At 45.2% G+C, this 18,792-nt stretch overlaps 1 protein-coding gene across 2 annotated transcripts; it reads left to right on the top strand.

Moving 5' to 3' along the window:
• Nucleotides 1-5,950: 5,950 nt before the first annotated feature.
• Nucleotides 5,951-17,247, top strand: LOC124107978 (sulfotransferase 2A1-like). 2 transcript variants are annotated; one of them, XM_046466347.2, is made up of 6 exons: nucleotides 5,951-6,158; nucleotides 7,215-7,423; nucleotides 8,915-9,062; nucleotides 12,739-12,833; nucleotides 14,516-14,693; nucleotides 16,614-17,247. In XM_046466347.2, the coding sequence occupies exons 1-6, from the start codon at nucleotides 6,023-6,025 to the stop codon at nucleotides 16,724-16,726; spliced, it is 879 nt and encodes a 292-aa protein (XP_046322303.1). In that variant the 5' UTR covers nucleotides 5,951-6,022; the 3' UTR covers nucleotides 16,727-17,247. The 2 variants fall into 2 exon arrangements, with proteins under 2 accessions (XP_046322303.1, XP_046322304.1); XM_046466348.2 differs by having other exon boundaries at nucleotides 5,952-6,158; nucleotides 8,915-9,041.
• The last annotated feature ends 1,545 nt before the right edge of the window (nucleotides 17,248-18,792 follow it).

Here is an 18,792-nt window from a genome sequence, read left to right as displayed (position 1 = left end):
TCCTGACTCGCTTCTTTGTTTCTGCACAGCTTCTAGATAATTCTTGGTGTTTTCACAGAGACAGAAGTTACATATTCATCAGCTGCTTCCTTTCCAGTCCTGACCATTTCTGATCAATCAAGATCGATTGCTTTTCCATGTAGATGACTTGTTGTCTTTGGGAGGGGAAGTCCAGCCAAAGGTCAGTGGTGACAAACATGCTGCTGTGGGTGGGGACCGAGCCGGGATGCCTGTGGGGAGCAGCTTGCATTCAAATGAAGATGCTGAAGAGCTGCTAAAGTGCAGTCTTGTCCAGTTAACTAGATTCCCGCAGAGCTCCACGCTCCCTTCTCAGAATTAAAAAAAGCTTTTCCAGTTGAAATAGAATAGACATTTCCAAACCGCTGGTGGACTTTACTTGGCATGGGACCATTTTGAAGTGAGAACTTCAGTGCCATGTCATATAATCATGATGTTGTCCTCCATCACCTCCGACTCCCACCAGGACCTTTTCACCACCCAGGGAGACCCTGCACCCCGTTGGCTGTCTCTCCCCACCTCCCCTCCCTCCATCCTCGGTGACCACAGACCGGTGACCACAGACCGGCTTTTCAGACTTGGGATGTTTCCTCTGAAAGGAATCTTACAATGTGCGGCTTTTGTGCCTGGATTTTTCTCTCCCTATAATGGTTTTGGCAGTGAGTGTGAGTATCTTGCAGTTTTTCACGACTGTGTTCATTGCGGTGACCAAAATACTGTCAAGAACAACTTAGAGGAGGAAGTTCCATTTGGCCTCATGATTTCAGAGGCTCCATCTACGGCTGGTGCTGACTCCATTGCTCTGGGCCCAAGGGGAGGAGGGTGGGAGAACCCAGTTCTGCTCATTGCATCCAGGAAGCAGAGAGAAAAATTGTGTCCAGCTGTAGGGATGATGAACCCTTCCAGGGCGTGGCCCCAGGGACCCTCCTCCATCCGGGCCCCACCTGTCTACAGTGGCCCCCAGTCAGTCCCTTCAACCAGGATGGACGGATTGGGTCACAGTGTCATAATCCAGGCATCCCACCTGGGAACATTCCTGCATGAACACAGGAGCTTTCAGAGGACACGTCACGTCCAAACCACAACAGCAGCACTCCACTGTGTGCAGATGGACACACCAAATCCAGTTTTCCTACTATTTCCTGTTGTGATAGTGGAGAGAGATGCTCAAATCCATGGCAGGTCGTGTAAACTTCTCTACTAATCATAAACTATGCAGGAACTCTGATGCACTTAGTAGGAAGACCCTTGGTTTTAGTCAAGATTTTTTTCCTCTCTTCTTATCTCAGTTGCCTTTGTTTTCCTTTCTCTTTTCAAGGGAAAAAAACCTGCTAAATTTCATGTAGGTCAATAACATTAGAAATATTTTCACTGGCAAAATTAGATTATATCATGGCAGCAAATTTAAAGTTTATGCTGGGGAGAAATGTGGAAATCAATCCCAAATAGCATGCTTCAGAAATATGCTGCTTATAAATACCAGGATTCAATATATTTTCTATGTGTTAGAATCTTTCCAGATGAAGCTATTTCAAGTTCAGCAGATCAAATGGAAAAGCAAGGAATTCTTAACCTAAGTTAGTGGTTTTATTTCCTTTTTCATTCCACAGGCTTCTCCTAAGACTGGAGGGAGGGGCTTGTGAATTCTTTAACCTACAAACTAAAAACCCATTAAAAACCTGAGGCAGAAGTAATGGATATGAAATTTGATTTTATTCTATCTACTTTCTTGGTCCCAACAACTTGGTAACCTTTGGCAATGGTGACATGCTGGGAATGACGTGGATTTCTAAGAAACTGTATTTTAAAATCCTGGCCACTCATTGGCCGTTTTCATCAATAAAGTTACGCAATCTTGTTTTGTATTTTTTGCTTTCTCTGATTAAAATTAATTATAGTGGTAATTTTCTCTTCTATAAAACCTAGTATCATGTTTTTGGAGGTCTTCAAGCAATGTGACCAAGTTTTACTGAAACATCACCTAGCAATCTGGTAAGGCACTTCCTTCACATTAACTTCTGATCCTGATAATTTATTATGATGAACATTATCAAAACTATATCAAAAACAAGGGTATAGCCACGACTGGTGGCCCATGCCTGTAAGCACAGTGGCTCGGGAGGCTGAGACAAGAGGATCACAGGTTTGAAGCCAGCCTGAGCAACTTAGCGAGGCTGTGGTGGCTGATGTTAGGTGTCAACTTGACTTGGCTAAGGGACACAGGTAGCTGCAAGCATATTTCTGGGAATATCTGTATGGTATTTCTGGAAACCTTGTCATTTGAGCAGTTGGCTGAGTGGGGAAGACCTGTCCTTGATGTGGGTGGGGACCAGCTGGTCAGCTGAGGCCACAGAGAACAACCCACAGAGGAAGATAACCCCTTGCTTTCTCCATCTCATGGAGCTGGGCACCCTCCTTGAACTGCCCTGGGACATCAGAACTTCATGCTCTCCGTCTTTGGACTCAAGTACTTTTACCCATCTCCTCCCAGGTCTCAGGACGCTGGCCTTGAACTGAGGTTTGCGCTGTGAGATTCAGTGGATCTGAGTCCTTTGAATTAGGACTGAGCCTGGCTGGCAGCTTGCAGAAGGCCTGTTGTGGGAATTCTAAATAGTTAGGTGAACCAAGTCCTCTAGGGACCCCTCTCTCATATATCTTATTGATTTATATATATATATATATATATATATATATATATATATATATGACAGCGGAATGCATTACAATTCATATGACACATATAGAGCACATTTTTTCATATCTCTGCTTGAATATAAAGCGGAACAAACCCTGGGGAGTCGGCAGGCTCACCACCGTAGTCTGCTGCCCCAAGTGTGTTCCCAGAGGAGGGGCACCACCCCTCACCTACCTGGATGGAATATTTTTCTCTATCTGTCACTCAAGAGACCCTTCAGCCCACACTTGAGTTCCCAAATAAATGCTGCTATTGATCAAGCTGGTGCTGAGGGATTCCTCTTTGGAATCCTAACAGTCATTTCATGGTGGTTTGTAGCACTATATTGTGGAAACTCCTCGGTGACAAGTTTGGAGAGTCCCAGCAGAGGGAATAGACAGGAAGGACAGATTGTAACCATACAGTCAGAGCCTCCGGTGCCACCAGGGATAACTGCAGACCATACACAGCGGGCAATCGAGGGCACTAGGATAACTGTGGCCAGCACAGCACTGACTCAGGCCAGTGTTCTCCATTTATAGAACATGAACTTGCTTATCACCAGGAACAAGGGTGCTGCAGCACAGAGATCACAGTAGGCCAGTGGGTGCTGGACTCTGCTGTCCCTCAGTCATAGCACTGGTCCAGGACAGGGCATGGACTGAAGTTCAGAACTGAGCATGGGCCTGTGGGATCCAGCAGAGAGCATGACTGGGTCACACCTGGTGACAACTATAGGCAGAGGGTGCTTCAGAGGAACTAAATGTAAGTGTCACCACACTCCTGACACCGGGACTCATTCCAATAAAGGAACCATTTTATTAAAAGAACTCAATAGACACTTCTCAGAAGAAGAAATACAAATGACCAACAAATACATGACAAAATGTTTGGGCTGGGGATGGGGCTCAAGCAGTAGCGCGCTCGCCTGGCATGTGTGCAGCCCGGGTTCGATCCTCAGCACCACATACAAACAAAGATGTTGTGTCCGCCAAAAACTAAAAAATAAATATTAAAGAAATTCTCTCTCTCTCTCTCTTTAAAAAAAATGTTCAACATTCCTAGCAATCACAGAAATGCAATCAAAAGGACATTGAGATTTCATCTCACTCTGCTGAGAAAGACAATCTTCATGAACACAAATAATAAATGCTGAGGAGGATGTGGGGAAAGGGCACTCTCACACATTGTGGATGGAACTGCAACTTAGTACAACCTCTCAGGAAAGAACTATGGAGATTCCCCCAAAGACCAGGAATGGAACCCCATGGGATCCAGCAATCCCACTTCTTGGCATTTATCCATCTCTAAAGTTAGAACACTGTAGTGATGCAGCCACGTCAACGTATACACCAGTAGAACTCACAAGAACCCAGTTTTGGAACTAGCCCAGGTACCCATCAACAGGAGAACGGATTAAAGAAATGTGGTGTATACACACAGAGGAGTATTATTAAGTCATAACAAAAGATGAAATCATGGCATTTCCAATAAATAGATGGAACTGGAGGACGTCATGCTGAGTGAAATAAGCCAACTCAGAAAGGAAAGGGTGAGATGACTTGGCTCATATGAGGAACGAAGGTCAAAATAAAGGTGAGGAGTGTGTGTGTGTGTGTGTGTGTGTGTGTGTGTGTGGCAGGTGCTCTGGTATCATGAAGATAGAGGGAATATCAGTGGAGAAGAAGAAAAAGACTGAGGGGGTAGGAGGGACCGGAGGTGAGAAAATGGAGAGTGGAGTGGACAAAACCATGCAGTGTGCATTATAAATACAGCACAGTGGGCTCCACCTTAATGCATCTCTATAAAGCGTAAGTACATAAATACTAGTGGATAGAGGAGGGAAAAGTGGGGGAGGAACATCACAGCCACTGGGAACAGAAGTGGAGAAAATGACATCCCATGCGGGTATGATTGTGTCAAAATGAAGCCAACTATTACGTGTCACCACAGTGCACCACTAAACCACCAGAAAGCTCACCATTTAACTCTGTCGCCTGGTGGTATCCACATTTCCTCATTCAACTCATGGGACTGGTGGACGGTGTAACTGGTGACACATATTAAGTGTACTCAGTGCTTTAGACACATGTCACGACTCCATAACTACTGAGCACTCACAGGGTCACGTGATTGCCATAACTCTCTAGAATTACTTGGCAATACTAGTAAAGAAACAAAACTCATGAACCAGCTTCCCCTTTTATAAAAGGTAGCTCTTTGGTCTTGATGGGCCCAGTGTTCTGTCTGTCCAGAGCACATGTGCCCCTGCAACTTTGACTGACTCAGTTCCTCTCTGCCTTCAGCCAGACGAATACCCGTGCCCCGACTGTTGGTCATTCTCCCCAGGATGCACACAGCAGTCTGTGGCCACATAGATCTAGATTCAGTGTCCACAGCTCCTAGTTCAACACACAAGTGCTCAGTCTATTGATTCTCCCAGGAATTAGCAGGAAGAGTGGAAAGTGTTCTTGTTCCTGATCATCAACATCTACAGGAAACCCCATTGCCTTCAATGTGGGGTTTACGTCATTGATCAGCTGGTTTTCCTTGTAGCTGACAGAAGCCCATGGGAACCGACACAAATGTAGGTGCATCTTTCAGCATTCCTGGAACCAGTAGGTCACTATTATGGGCCCCCTGGATGGGCGTGTTGCTTGAACATGTGGAGCTGTTGGTCCCCGAGTCCCATGGGCACTGAGAGTGCTCAACCAAGGAAGAAACAGAGCTTCGATGGATCTTTGATAGATATGAAGATTCCCTCATCTCAGTCCCTAAATCCTGACAGCATGCAGCCCACTCCCACATGTGAATCAGAGGAAAGGGAGGAGTGGACCCTGGAGTCAGTGACAGTCCACCCCTCTGTCTGCTGACTCTGAAGCAGGTTCTTGTCCTTTAGAGTCAAGAGTCTTCCATCCACAGTTCCACAAAGTCCTTCCAGGCTATTATTCTTACACTGTGTCTATTGATTTCATGTAAAATTTCTATTATGAAAACTCTTCAAAACACATATAAACAAAAAAATGGCTTTCTTCAGGCCCCACACATTCCTCAGTGGAGTTATTTTGCAGCACTTGCCATGGGGTCCTGTCTATGCACTCATGCTCACATCCTGATCCTGTCATTCCCTGAATGATTCCTAAATTGCTCAATAAAAAGAAACTTTGATCACCAGTCACAATTTTGTTTAATCACCCAGTTAATTTGACAACCAGAAAAGTTAATGATTCTTTTGACTTTACTTCAAAGTCCAGCCTCCCAGTACCTCCCCCAACATCCAATGGTGGATACAGCTTGAACCCCTGCACCTCGCACAGAGAGCTCATCACCATGACAGATGGCTACTTGTGGTTTGAAGGGTTACCTTTCTCTGTGGTTGGTTTTAGCTATGAAGTTTTGAAAGAAGCATGTGCTCAGTTTATGATAAAGGATGAAGACACAGTATTGGTGACCTACCCCAAATCAGGTAAGGAAACAGGACAGGGACCATCAATGGGAAAGGCGATGGCTGCGTTTCTCGCTTACTCAGCAGATGGATGGCCTGACCTCTCCATGCCAGTGAGCCCTGCTTTGGGGAAGAAGGGGCAGTGCCCCAGGCCACTTGCATCCAGTCTAGGACAGAGTGACATAAGTGCTGAGCAGAGGTCATCTGAGTTATGAGAGGGAGATACAGGAGTGAATTGTAAGCAGATTTGGGCATTTGTGTGGTGGCACGGGGAAAGGGGTGGAAGAGGGTGACCTGTGAAGACCTACTGGTGAAATACCAGCTCAACAGGAAGGAAAATTCAGAGTGGAGGTCATGTGGTGGAGGGATACTATAGAGCAGGAGGGTCAGCGTGGTCAGTAGCTTGTAATCAGAAAGAGCCTGGAAAATTCAAGGGACTGAAAGGACATGTGTCATGCACCTACAGGAGAAGGGCATGGAGCAGGATCACAGCAAACTGGGCGAGGATTGGGGCCAATGACCTTTGAAGGGACACGAGGTTGGAAAGTCAAGGGAAGTTGGGACATATTAGAAGGATCTCAGCCAAGAGCCAAGGGTTGCAAGCATCCAAATATCCACTGGTAGTTTAACGGGTAAACAAAATGTGGGGAGTTGATACAATGGAGTAAGATTCAGCCTTAACCAGGACACAGGCTGACTCCTTCTACAATATAGGTCAATTCTGGGACTCATGCTAAGTGCAGTCTGATGGGCACAAAAGGACAAATAGTATAGGAATCCCTGGGGCAAAGTGTAGTCAAGTTCACAGAAACAGAGAGCCCCATGGTGGGTTCCAGGGCCTGAAAGATGGAATTAGTAGGGAAATGTTGTTAAGGAGCAGAGAGTTTCAGTTTTTCAGACAAAAAGCTTCTGGACATCTGCTGAGCAACAGCAGGAACATGCTGAACACTGCTCAGCACCACCCCATGGCATGCTTAAAATGGGCAGATGGTAAAGTGCATGTCATGTATTTTATCATAAGATTTTTTCACAAGCCAGGTTGAAGTGAGCGACCATCACTTTTCCTTCCTTCTCTAGGAACCAACTGGATGATTGAAATTCTCTGCCTGATTCACTCCCATGGTGATACCAAGTGGATTCGATCTGTGCCCACCTGGGAACGCTCACCCTGGATAGAGACAGATGTGGGTTACAAACTGTTAAATGAGAGAGAAGGTCCACGGCTCCTGTCCTCTCATCTACCCTTCCATCTCTTCCCCAAGTCTCTATTCACTTCCACGGCCAAGGTCAGTGCCTAATGTTCAGCCCATGCTTTCCCCTTCCATGTGCCTAGGTCACCCTGCAGATCTTGCTGGGGTGTGTGCTCACTGGGTAGATTGGGTGAGACAGCGATTCCCAGATATTATTTAGGTTCATGTGGCAACAACCAGACCACTCTTGAGTGCAAGGATGTTGGACCATTCTGCAGATTAGCCTCACCTGAATTCAGGGGTAATACGACTGGCTCAAGTCAGAACCTTAGAAAACCACATTCCATGTGTAACCAGAATTATAACTGCATCTACACTAGAGTGTTCCTGCATACAGCTCTTACACATGTCCGCCAATCTCACTCAATAACAGCCTCCTGCCAGGTTCGAGGAAGCACCCAAGTCAGTGTTGCCCATATGTGGGGAGCAGAGCCTGCATACACTGATGAATGCTCACATCCAGGGGACTGCTAGGAGTCAGGGCTTGCGTCATTACCATGTCACTGTGCTCTGAGATCAGCAGCCTCTCCAGCCTCCCCATGGCTGATGGATGGTCAGCACAGACAGTGGTTATCCAAGATCTTACATGCCAAAGACTATATTTAGGAAGATCCTTTCTTAAGGTTGACTTCTGATTTTTTTCATGTTTTAAGTTTAAATGATGCCAAGATCATAGAATGATAACCAAGTGTCTTGGAAATGTCACAAAGTGCCTAACAGTGAGGCTGCTCCAATAGACCCATTTGCATGTCTCCTGTTGGATTCCTTTAGCCTCTGCCTGAGAAAACTGAGGCCTGTAGTGACATAAGTCCTCCAATAACAACTCCAAGAAAGTTGGTGCAAATACAAAGTTAGTTTCTAATGATTAAGTACCAAGTGGTGTGTGTGTGTGTGTGTGTGTGTGTTCACTAAACGTAAACAAGAGCCTCTTCATATGAACAAATGCCCACAGTAGGTCAACTATCATGCAGACCAGATGTACAACATTTCTATAATCCAGAAAGTCTCCGTCTACCATCAGTGCCCACCACCTGAGGGCAAACTCCCTAGACTTACAGCCACAGATTACTTTTGCTTATTCCTGAATTTTCTATAAATGCTTGCATACTGTCTGGATGTCATACATGTGAGACTCATCAATGGTCTTGAGTGTGGGAATGCTGTATGTGCTATGAATCGGAATATTCCATAATTTATTAATCCAGTGTGCTGTTAGTGATCATTGTGGGAAAGCACACACACCCCTCACCACTTACCATTTAAAACTTTCCAGCAGCTTCCCAGGAAGAGTAGACAAGCATCCCAGAAAGAAGAGACAAGGTCTTCCCCCTCTACTCCTGGCACATGACCATGTAATAGGAACGTTAAGATGTGTATTTGGTGAATGAACGCTATAATATTTTATTAAAGGAATCCATCATGTTTAATAAAGATTAAGGAAGAACTGCCCAGGGAAAGATCAAGATCAAGGTGGGGAAATGACTGACTGAGACTGATTTTTCATTTTCTCATTTTCTCTAATTTAAGGTGATATATATCATGAGAAATCCCAAAGATGTTCTTGTGTCAGGTTATTATCATCGGTCTATGATTAAACTATGTAAGCAACCAGAGTCACTGGAACAGTATTTTGAATGGTTCATCCAAGGAAACGGTGAGTGTTCTTCACATACAGGTCTGTGTCCTCTATTCTGCTGGTCTTTCTCTTGTTTTTTGGTATATCTATTTTATTCTTCTTCTGCGTATTTTCCACATATGAGAGAAAGCAGACAACCCTTGACTCTGTGAGTCTGGCTTGTTTCAATCAGCATGCTGGTCTCCAGTTCCATCCATTTTCCTCAAAGTGACATAATTTAGTCCTTCTTTATGATGAGTAAAATCCATTGTGTATGAACCACATTCTCTGTATCCATTCATCAGTGGACACCAAGGCTGGTCCCATAGCTCAGCTGCTGGGAGTTGAACTGCTATCCACCTGGGGGGCATGTGTTGCTATAGTGTGCTATCTTTGTTTTGTTGGATCCCAAGGAGTTCTATGATTAGGGCACATGCTGGCTCCATTCCTAGTCTTTTGAGGAAACTTCAGACTGATATCCATGGTGTTGTACTAATCTCCAATCCCGATAGTGTGTATGTGCCGCAGTCTGGCTGGGCACAAATGCCGCAGTCTGGCTGGGCACACAATCACGAGCCACCACACAGCTTATAGATTCAAACAGCAACTCTTTATTCCCGAACTCACACCAGCCATCTACAATCACGTTCTGGGGAAATCCACGTTCTCTGCCCAAATCCACATTCTCTGCCCAAATCCACTTGCACTGGGCTTCTATCTCCAAAATATACTGTCTAAATCCCGTGAGAACTCAAGGGGAACTCAGGCAGCAGGATACGCCCTATTCCCAGCAGGAATAATCTTAAACCTTAAACCTGGAACCTAAACTGGGAACGCCCTAAACCCGATTATCTTAAAACCGGGAACACCCTAATCTGCCTTGGTCCTTGAGCAAGGTCACTTACATTCAATGTCACTGCAACATGGGGTACGCTGGCAAGGAAATTGTCATACCTACTTGGCTAATGGCTCCCAGCATGTATGTGCTCCTTTTCACTCAGTCCCTCCCAGTGTTTACTCCTATTTGTGTTCTTTGTGATTGCCATTGTAACTGGAGAGAGACACGATCTCCATGTAGTTTCTATTTGCTTTTCTCTTGTTGTTAAAGAAGTTGAAATTTTCTTCATACAGTTGTAGGCCATTGTATTTCTTCTTTTGAGAAATGATTGTGATTTCCCATGTGTTGATTTGGTTATTTGGTTTTTGGTGTTAAGTTTTTTGGTCTTATCCCAATCAATAAATGGGCTAAGGAACCAAACAGGCACTTCTCAGAAGATATACAATCAATCAACAAATACATGAAAAAATGTTCAGCAAGTTGAGAAATGCAAATCAAAACTACTCTAAGATTTCATCTCACTCCAGTCATAATGTCAATTTTCAAAAATACAAGCAAGAAGAAGTGTGGTAGGAGGTGGTAAGGGGAAAAGGCACACTCATACATTGCTGGTGGCACTGCAAATTGGTGCAACTACTCTGGAAAGCAGTATAGAGATTCCTTAGAAAACTTGGAATGGAACCATATTTGACCCAGTTATTCCACTCCTTGGTCTTTACCCAGAGGACTTAAAATCAGCAGACTATAGTGACACAGCCACATCAGTATTTATACCAGCTCAATTCACAATAGATAAACTTGGAAGCAACATAGATGCCCTTCAACAGATGAATGGATAAAGAAGCTGTGGCACTTATACACAATGGACTATTACTCCACATTAATAGAGAATAAAATCAGAGCATCTGCAGGTAAATGGATGGAGGTTTAGAATATCATGGTATGTAAAGTAAGCCAATCCTAAAAAAACAAAGGCCCAATGTTCTCTGTGATAAGTGGATCCTGAACCAAAAGGGACAAGGGCGGTGGTCAACGAAAGAATAGAGGAACTTTGATTGGGAAAAGCAGGGGAGGAGACATGAGGGCAGGAAAGACAGTGGAATGAGATGGACATCATTACCCTAAGTCCATGTGTGAGTGCAGACGTGGTGGGACTCTACTTCCTGCACAACCAGAGAAATGAAAAGTTGTGTTCCGTTTGTGTACAATGAATCAAAATGCATTCTACTGTATGTATAACTAATTAGAAGAAAGAAATAATAATAACAAACTTATTTTTTATTTAGGGTTAGGGTTAGGGTTAAGAAAAATAGGCTGGAAAAGGTTTTGCTCCCTTCTGTGAGCCCTCTCTCTCTGTCTCATCTCCTCAATGTGCACAAGCTTTTCAACTTGAGCCTCTCCATTTATCAACTCCTGGCCTTTCCTGAACACTCGGAGTCTTACAGAAGTAACGCTTGCACCTACAGGTCGGAGGATAGGCACTATGATTTCCACTAGTAGTTTCGGTGTTTATGGTCTAATTCCTGTTTTTTGATCCACTTGGAGTTGATTTTTCTGCAGGATTTAGCTTCATTCTTCTACCTGTAGATGTTCAGTTTTCCAAGCACCATTTATTAAATAGGGTTTGTTTTCTCCAAAATTTGCTTTTCGTGTCTTTCTTGAGGATCATTTGACTCCATCTGTGTGGGTCTGTCTCTGAGTCTTCTATTCTAATCTACTGATCTCAGTGAATGTTTTGATATTAGCAAACTTTTTTGTTACTATACCTCTTCAGTATGACTTGAGACTGGTTAGACTTTAAAACATGATAACTTCAGCATTATTATTATTATTATTCTATGGCACTGGGGATTAGACCCAGGGCTCTGCAGGTGCTAGTCAAGTGCTCTATGACTGAGCCACATCCCCAGCCCCTTTTCATACTTTATCTAGAGAGAGGGCTTCCCTAAGTTGCTGAGGCTGGCTTTGAACTCTCGATCCTCCTGCCTCAGCCTCCTGAGTATCTGGGATATAGGCATGCACCATCACATTCCGCTACCTGGGTATTTGTTGAAACCTTTGTGAAAGGAATTGCATTCTTGAATTCTTCCTCAGCAGATTCATTCTCGTGATGAAGAAAAGTGCTTGTTTTTTAATGTTGATTTTTTGTCTTGCTATTTTCCTCGATTGATCAGTTCTAGGAGTTTTTTGGGAAAGGTTCTTGGGTGTTCACAGCAGAGCCTCCTGTCACCTTCGAACAGTGATAACGCGGCTTCTTTCTTTCCCACTGGTGAGGTTTTGATTCCCTTCTCTGCCAACACCTCTGGCTCGAGTCTCTAGAGCTCTGTTGAATGGCAGTGGTGAAAGTGGACATCCTTGTCTTGTTCCTGATATTAGGAGAGATGCTTCCAGATTTTCCCCATTTAGCATGATGTTGGCTTGGTGTTTGTCACACACAGCCCTCATGATGCTCAGCCAAGTTCCTCTGTCAAGGCAAATTCTATTGATGTGGTGAAATACATTTATGGATTTCCCTGTGTTGACCCAACCTTACATCCCTGGATGGAAATCAACATCTCTTGATGTACAATCCTAAAGTGTGAACACAACATGTCCTGAGTATAATCTTAATGCTGAATAGGATTTGCTGAAATTTTAATAAGCTGTTCTGTATCTATGTTCAGCAGGAATATTGGTCTGTTGTTTTCTTACTTAATCTGTGTTTCCCAGTTGGGTATCAGTATGCTACTAGTTCCATAGAATGAATTCAGAAAAGGTCCCCTTCTCTATTGCATTACTTATTTTCAGCAGCATTTATCAATTATACGTGAATCAAGCTGTCAATATGTGTAGAGTGACACAGATGGCTCAGTCCTGTTTTGACAGTGTGTAACCTGCACCCCTGTGCCTGCCCCACAGTGCCCTATGGATCATGGTTCGAGCACATTCGGGGCTGGATGTCCATGAGAGACAGGGAGAACGTCCTGCTGCTGAGTTATGAAGAGCTGCAGAAGGTGAGCCCCCTCTCATAGTCGGCACCTATAGCATCCCAATATCCTCTCTCTCCCCGATGTCCCTGGTCCTCAGGGTATCCCCTTCACGTTTCCTGTCAAAGCATAGGCTGTGAAGGTCACTGAGAGGAGATGAACTTTGGCCTCCATTTTCCAGCTTCTGTGAGACCCTCCCTAAGTTCCAAGATCTTTCTTCATATCTTCCAAACTATTGAGTCTGGCATCATCTAAAGGGCCTTGTCACAAACCCAGAAGAGTGCCACGGCTTATGCCACCCCCTGGGCCTGCTGAGTTCTCTGCCTGCAGGACCTCGTCTGTTCCCAGAAACCTAGCCATCAGAAGGGGTGGGGCAGAAAGCACTAATCCCAGAGTTCGGTCCACCTTTCTGGCTTCCCCCTTGACTGACAAAGTGACATGAATGTGAGGTGCCACTTTGGGTGACTATTGTGAGGGGTCAGGGGCTGGAGTAACAGGCAGGGCCTGTGGATGAGCTCAGCCCTGGTGGGTGGGTGCAGGGTACAGCTGGGAACAGCAATGACTTCCAGTGACCTGAGGCACAGGGTGGGACTGTGGAGAAGAGTAACTAAGTATATATTTCAAAATAGCAAATGGAGAGGATGTTGAATGTTCCCAACTAAATAAATACTCTCATCTGAGTTTGCAGATGTGCCACTTACACTGACTGGATCGTCACACTTTGAGGAGGTACTTAGCCTAACGTTATTTTTCTGCTGGTGCAGAAAAAACTGCCCATGAACGGCACAGAGACGCACGGGGCTCTGTGGGAGGCTCACAGGTCCACACAGAATGGGAAGCTTTAAAATATTTAGAAGCTTTTTCAGAAGTGGTCAAAAATGAACAAAAAGTAAAGGAGTGAGCAGACCTTAGAAAACCCTGTCCTGTGGGTGTGTCTTGGGGACAGAGAAGGTGCCACAGGCTCAGGCATCTGTTTCCCCTGGAGAAGGGACCCTGGTCACCTTCCTGCAGCTGCTTCCTGTTCTGCTGTGTCCTCAGCATGAGGCCGGTCCTCAGGGAGGAGCCTTGGTGCCACGTCAGCCACCTCAGCAGCAAGCTGCACACTGCCTGGGTTTCTCCTCTCCAACCAACAGCATGTTCTTCCATTATTGCCACAGTTGGGTCTTCTTGTCACTCAGTGACTGGGGCTCCTGAAAACATGACTATAATAAAGGACTATGGTGCTGACAGGAGCTCTAGGTCTCCAAGGAAATCCCTTCTTCTCATAATGACCTGTTCCCTTGCTGTGATCTCCCAGGAAAACCCATCCGTAATCATGGGGTCAAGTTAAGGAGACATTGTAAAGCCCCGTGTGTTATTAAGTGTCAGTCAAGGGACGCAGGATCACTTGGGGAGAGGATTAGCCTTTGGGGACTTTGTCTCGCTGCCTTATCTTGAAATCTCAGGCATCTCCTTAGAAACCCCAGCCCCTGCCTTTGGGGTGTCCTGACTCAGCCTCCTGGGAAGCCCCTGTGATCTCCACATCACCACACACCTCACGCCCTCTGCTGGCCCTGTCTCTGCCTCCCTCCTCTGGCGTCCCCAGCTGGCTTCTCCCATCGGATGTCATTCCCCTCCTCTTCCTCCCACAGCCCTCCTAACACCCCTTCCCATCCTCCGAGTCCTGCTGTCCTGCCGTTCACAGCTTCCCTCTTCATGTTCACACGTAGGACCCAAGAAGCACCATAGAGAGGATCTGTCAGTTCCTGGGAAAGAAGTTGAGTCCAGAAGAACTGGACTCCGTCCTCAAGAACAGCTCCTTCCAAGTCATGAAACAAAACAAGATGTCCAACTTTGAAATGTTGCCTGAAGCTTTATTTACTAAGCCTTTCTTAATTACAAGAAAAGGTAAATGCCCTGGTTTCAGAATGGGTTAGACTACGTGGGCATTCCTGTGTTTACCCCCGGCACTGACAATGCAGGTGTTGGGACATTTCAACTTGAATCCTTCATGGCCCAGAAAGCCTCTCATGCCCTTCAGGAAAACTGTGTTCATGGGACTGGGATGGGCTGCAGGTACCTGGAGAAGGTTGACTCAGTCTTGGGGAGGAGGTGGGTCTGGAGAAGGTGGAGTCTGGGCCACTCCACTGGTGACTTACCACAGAGCACTGCCCTAAAGAGAGAGATACACAAAGAAAGACACGACTGGAGAGAGTACACAGGAGGGCATTTGCTATGAGACATTGTAAGGCCTCCTTCCTGTGAGGAAAGACGAATCATGACCCCACGCTTGTGTTCAGGCCTATTGAAAATGTCCACTCCAAGTAGTGGCAGGACCTGTTTTGCAAAATTCCTCCAGTTCACATGGATCTGAAAGGGTGACCCATGGAATCAATATACTAAGTACTTCAAGGGATATTCAGGAGGTCAGGATTTCTGCCACCCAGTGAGCCTGGAACCCAGAGCCATAAAACAGAGATGGGGATGGGACTTGGGGAGGAGCCCAGGCCTAGCAGAAGAAATCAGTAAAGATTGTTCTACTAATGAAGATAACTATGAAAATGGGAGTCGTGTGTGGTATTAGGACAGTCATGACATATGACATAGGCTGCTACTTTATATTCATCTGAGTGTATTGTTTACATGCACATCTTACATTGGGTTACCTATTGTTATATTTTTATTAATTTATTAGATCAGTCTGCTATGTGAAAATTAATGTATATGATACATAATGCTGTAATCACATAAGTAAAGGGTAAGAATCATGTCCATATCTTTAGCACCCATGTCACCACCACCACTCTGTCACTGGGTATCCCCTCCAGGGAGTTTTTAAAACCCTTGTCTGTAAAGCTAGATCAGATCTAGGGAGAGGTCTTAAGATGGAGACCTCCTCCCTGCTCTGTCAATCCTTTCAAAAAATATTTATTGAGCATATACGGTATAATTCCTTTAAGCAGTAATTCTTAGGCAATTTGTGAAAATTATTTCATACCCTAATATGTTAGAAGTGCATACCTTATGCACATTCAAAGAGGAAGTACACAGAACGTATCAGGTTTGATGATTGCTATGAACGAGGATGGAGATGTACGGTTCTGAGCTGAGAGCCCCCTGAGTCACTGCACTGGAGTAAACATTTGAGTGAGGCCAGTGGACAGAGGTGAAGGTGTCTGCTAGGACAGCACTCTGGGGTCAGGAGCAGGAAAGGTAAACACCCTGAGGAGGAGGCAGCCTGGCAAGTCTGAAGCTGAATCAGAAGACTGTGTCATGGAGCCGAGAGAGCAAATGGGCAGTCCCAGGATGGAGTCCCAACCAACAAGGACCCTACACCTAGAGCCTCAAAGCACCAGGGAACTTGGCTGAAGGAGAGTGGACGTCCTGGGAGACTCTGAGCCCCCAGGGACTGGAGCCACTGGATCTGGCAAGGGGTCAACATGGGTTCCTTGTGCAGAAGGAATGATCACAGGGATTGGCCAAAGCAGAGACACTAGGTGTGACCTGCTCTCATCACCCAGGTCAGAAATTTTGTCAGCTTGGGCCAAAGTGCTCAAAAAACAAGTGGTCAGACTTAGTTCCAGTCCAGATGTTCTGATTTATAGCCAGGATGCTGCTTGTGGATTCTGTGCAGGATGGTTTGGGAGAGAAGGGCAGTCAGGACACACTTTCCAGACAGGTAGAAGGGGAAATGCACATGGTGTCCAGGCAGGAGAAGGCCTCACCAATGACCCAGGGGTCACTCTGCTGTCTTGACAGAGCAGGGAGGAGGTCTCCATCTCAAGACCTCTCCCTAGATCTGATCTGCGTCTACTTCATCTTTTCCAGGGATCTCTGGGGACTGGAAGAATCACCTCACAGTGGCCCAAGCTGAAGCCTTTGATAAAGTTTACCAGGAGAAGATGGTGGGTTTCCCCAAAGAGCTGTTCCCATGGGAGTAACCTCTAACAGGTCCAGGATCTTCCATGGACACTGTGTGGTTTTCCTGTCCTGGGACATGCTCAGGACTGAGGGGCTCTTCACGTAAAAACCACTTCTACAGGAAAAGGGGGCCAGGGAGGATAGGATAACATAAATAACCAGTGAAATATAAGATAATTGAAGAGCAAAAGGAATTCTAGTTGGTTAGAGGAGGAGAATGGAGGGGGAGGGGCATGTGGGGAAGGGGGATCTGGAAGGGAAATAGACTTCCACACATGGGTGGGTTTCTCTGTATGAACGCAACTCCTATGTGAACCCACAAAGCTCTGACAGAATTTAAAACCTGTTTCTTCATTCTGAGCCTGTATTTTGCTTCTCTCATCACTTGCTTGTAAAAATGACTGGAATTCCCTATTCACTTTGACACATCCTGGCATTTAAAAAAATCATGTATAATTTTAAACAGAAGCCTACCAATGTATGATGAATATCACCCACAATTGTCTCTCATTCTTAAAACAAGAAATACAATGTAGCAGCACCTAGGGTTCCTTTTCTTTACGTGCATCTCCAGATTGTTTTGTGATGAGGATCTGGAGGAGTGTGATTTTCAGACTAGTTTACTCTCCTTCCTGGTGTTGTTTACATCATAAATAACAATTGCTCTGTTTGGGACTTTTCAAACATACATCAATGGTGAAAGGAATGATATATTCTGAGTTCTCATTTCTACTCAGCATTTACCACATGGTTTTATCTGAGCTGAGGTGTAATGAGTGGTTACGAATTGACTGAGACTTGGGACACAGTTTCCTGTTCTCCTATAAGTGACCCTGGGTTTTCCCCTCACCAATTTCCCCATATTTAAAGCACTATTTGGCAAGCATGACACAACCAAAGGTACGAGTTTTCTAGGATACATTTAGAACTGAACTGGACTGTTCACTCATTGGCCCCTGGTAGGTGTTAGGAAATTTTTCTCCATAATCTTGTAATGAAGGTAAAGTCCAAATAAACTCTACCTCTGGACTGCTTTTAGTTCACTGTACAGTTCACTAAATTTGGAGGTCATGCAGCAGAGCTATGTAGTATTAGTCTCCTGCACCTTACTCCTCAGTCTATACTCAAAGGTCTTGAAATCTACATAAGATAGTGACAAACCACATCAATGTTCAAGGTCACCATGACAGAGTCCCTGGATTTTCTATCAAACCAAACATAATCTAAGCACAATAATTGTATTTTATTATGTTTTTTCAGAGCAATTTGTAAATCCCACCCCCCACCAGTGAACACAAAGGCATTGGTAAGGGTTATCCCACCGCCCACCAACAAGGCTTTTCACACTGTTATCAGTGCAGCAGAGATGGGCAACTGGACATCTTGGGCATCATTTCCAGCAAGGCCTAAACTTGGCTCTCAAGTCTTCAGATCCAGAAGTTCTAATGGGAAGAACTAACTGGGGGAAAACACACAGTCATGAAGGTTACCCACAGAAAAGATGTTGGAAATCATTCTCGCCTACTCTCTGGCAGGCGTGAACATCAGACATTACTTATGAGGATCACAGAGCAGGTCACGGGCACTAGGCTCATGGGCAGCAACAGTCATTCTTCTTCACAGCTCCTCAGCTGCCCTGTTTGGGCCTGAAGGCTCTCTCCACATAGAGTCCCAAATTCCTCACACCAAATCTCTGAGGAAGGCCTGGCCTGTGAATTCATCCAATGGCGGTTGGTGATGTGCCCATTATCAGGGAGTGTCTTGTTTGACTGGAGGTAGATGGTTAAAGCCAAGTCCCCCCGTCCTAGAGTATGCAGTGCAGATGAGGAGAAAGATAATAACCCCACATTCACAGAAATGAATGTCAACGTAGATCAGGATCAAATGTAGAGTGTGGAGTCAGGCAGAGACACCCACTGTGGAGTATCACGTCACGGTGAGGGGAGAGACAGAGTCGTCAGAGTCCCCATTTTAGATAGTGATAAGAAGGGCCCTCTGAGTCAGTGACAGGGCTTTCCTTGACATGAGGAATGGAGAGAGGGAGAGAGAAGGATCTGCCATCTTTCAGGAACAGTTGTGGCAGACA

The sequence above is a fragment of the Marmota monax genome, unplaced genomic scaffold, assembly GCF_021218885.2.
Source record: "Marmota monax isolate L192 unplaced genomic scaffold, Marmota_monax_Labrador192_F-V1.1 WCK01_AAM20220418_F8-fsc00160, whole genome shotgun sequence".
Taxonomy (NCBI): domain Eukaryota; kingdom Metazoa; phylum Chordata; class Mammalia; order Rodentia; family Sciuridae; genus Marmota; species Marmota monax.
The sequence above is the reverse complement of the archived record's forward strand: the minus strand, read 5'-3'. Positions and strand labels throughout refer to the sequence as shown.

Coding starts and splice junctions, on each gene's coding strand:
- LOC124107978 (XM_046466347.2), top strand. CDS start 6,023: ATGACAGATGGCTACTTGTGGTTTGAAGGGTTACCTTTCTCTGTGGTT. Junction 9,063..12,738: donor TGAGTGTTCTTCACATACAG/GTCTGTGTCCTC, acceptor CCTGCCCCACAG/TGCCCTATGGATCATGGTTC. Junction 14,694..16,613: donor TTTCTTAATTACAAGAAAAG/GTAAATGCCCTG, acceptor CATCTTTTCCAG/GGATCTCTGGGGACTGGAAG.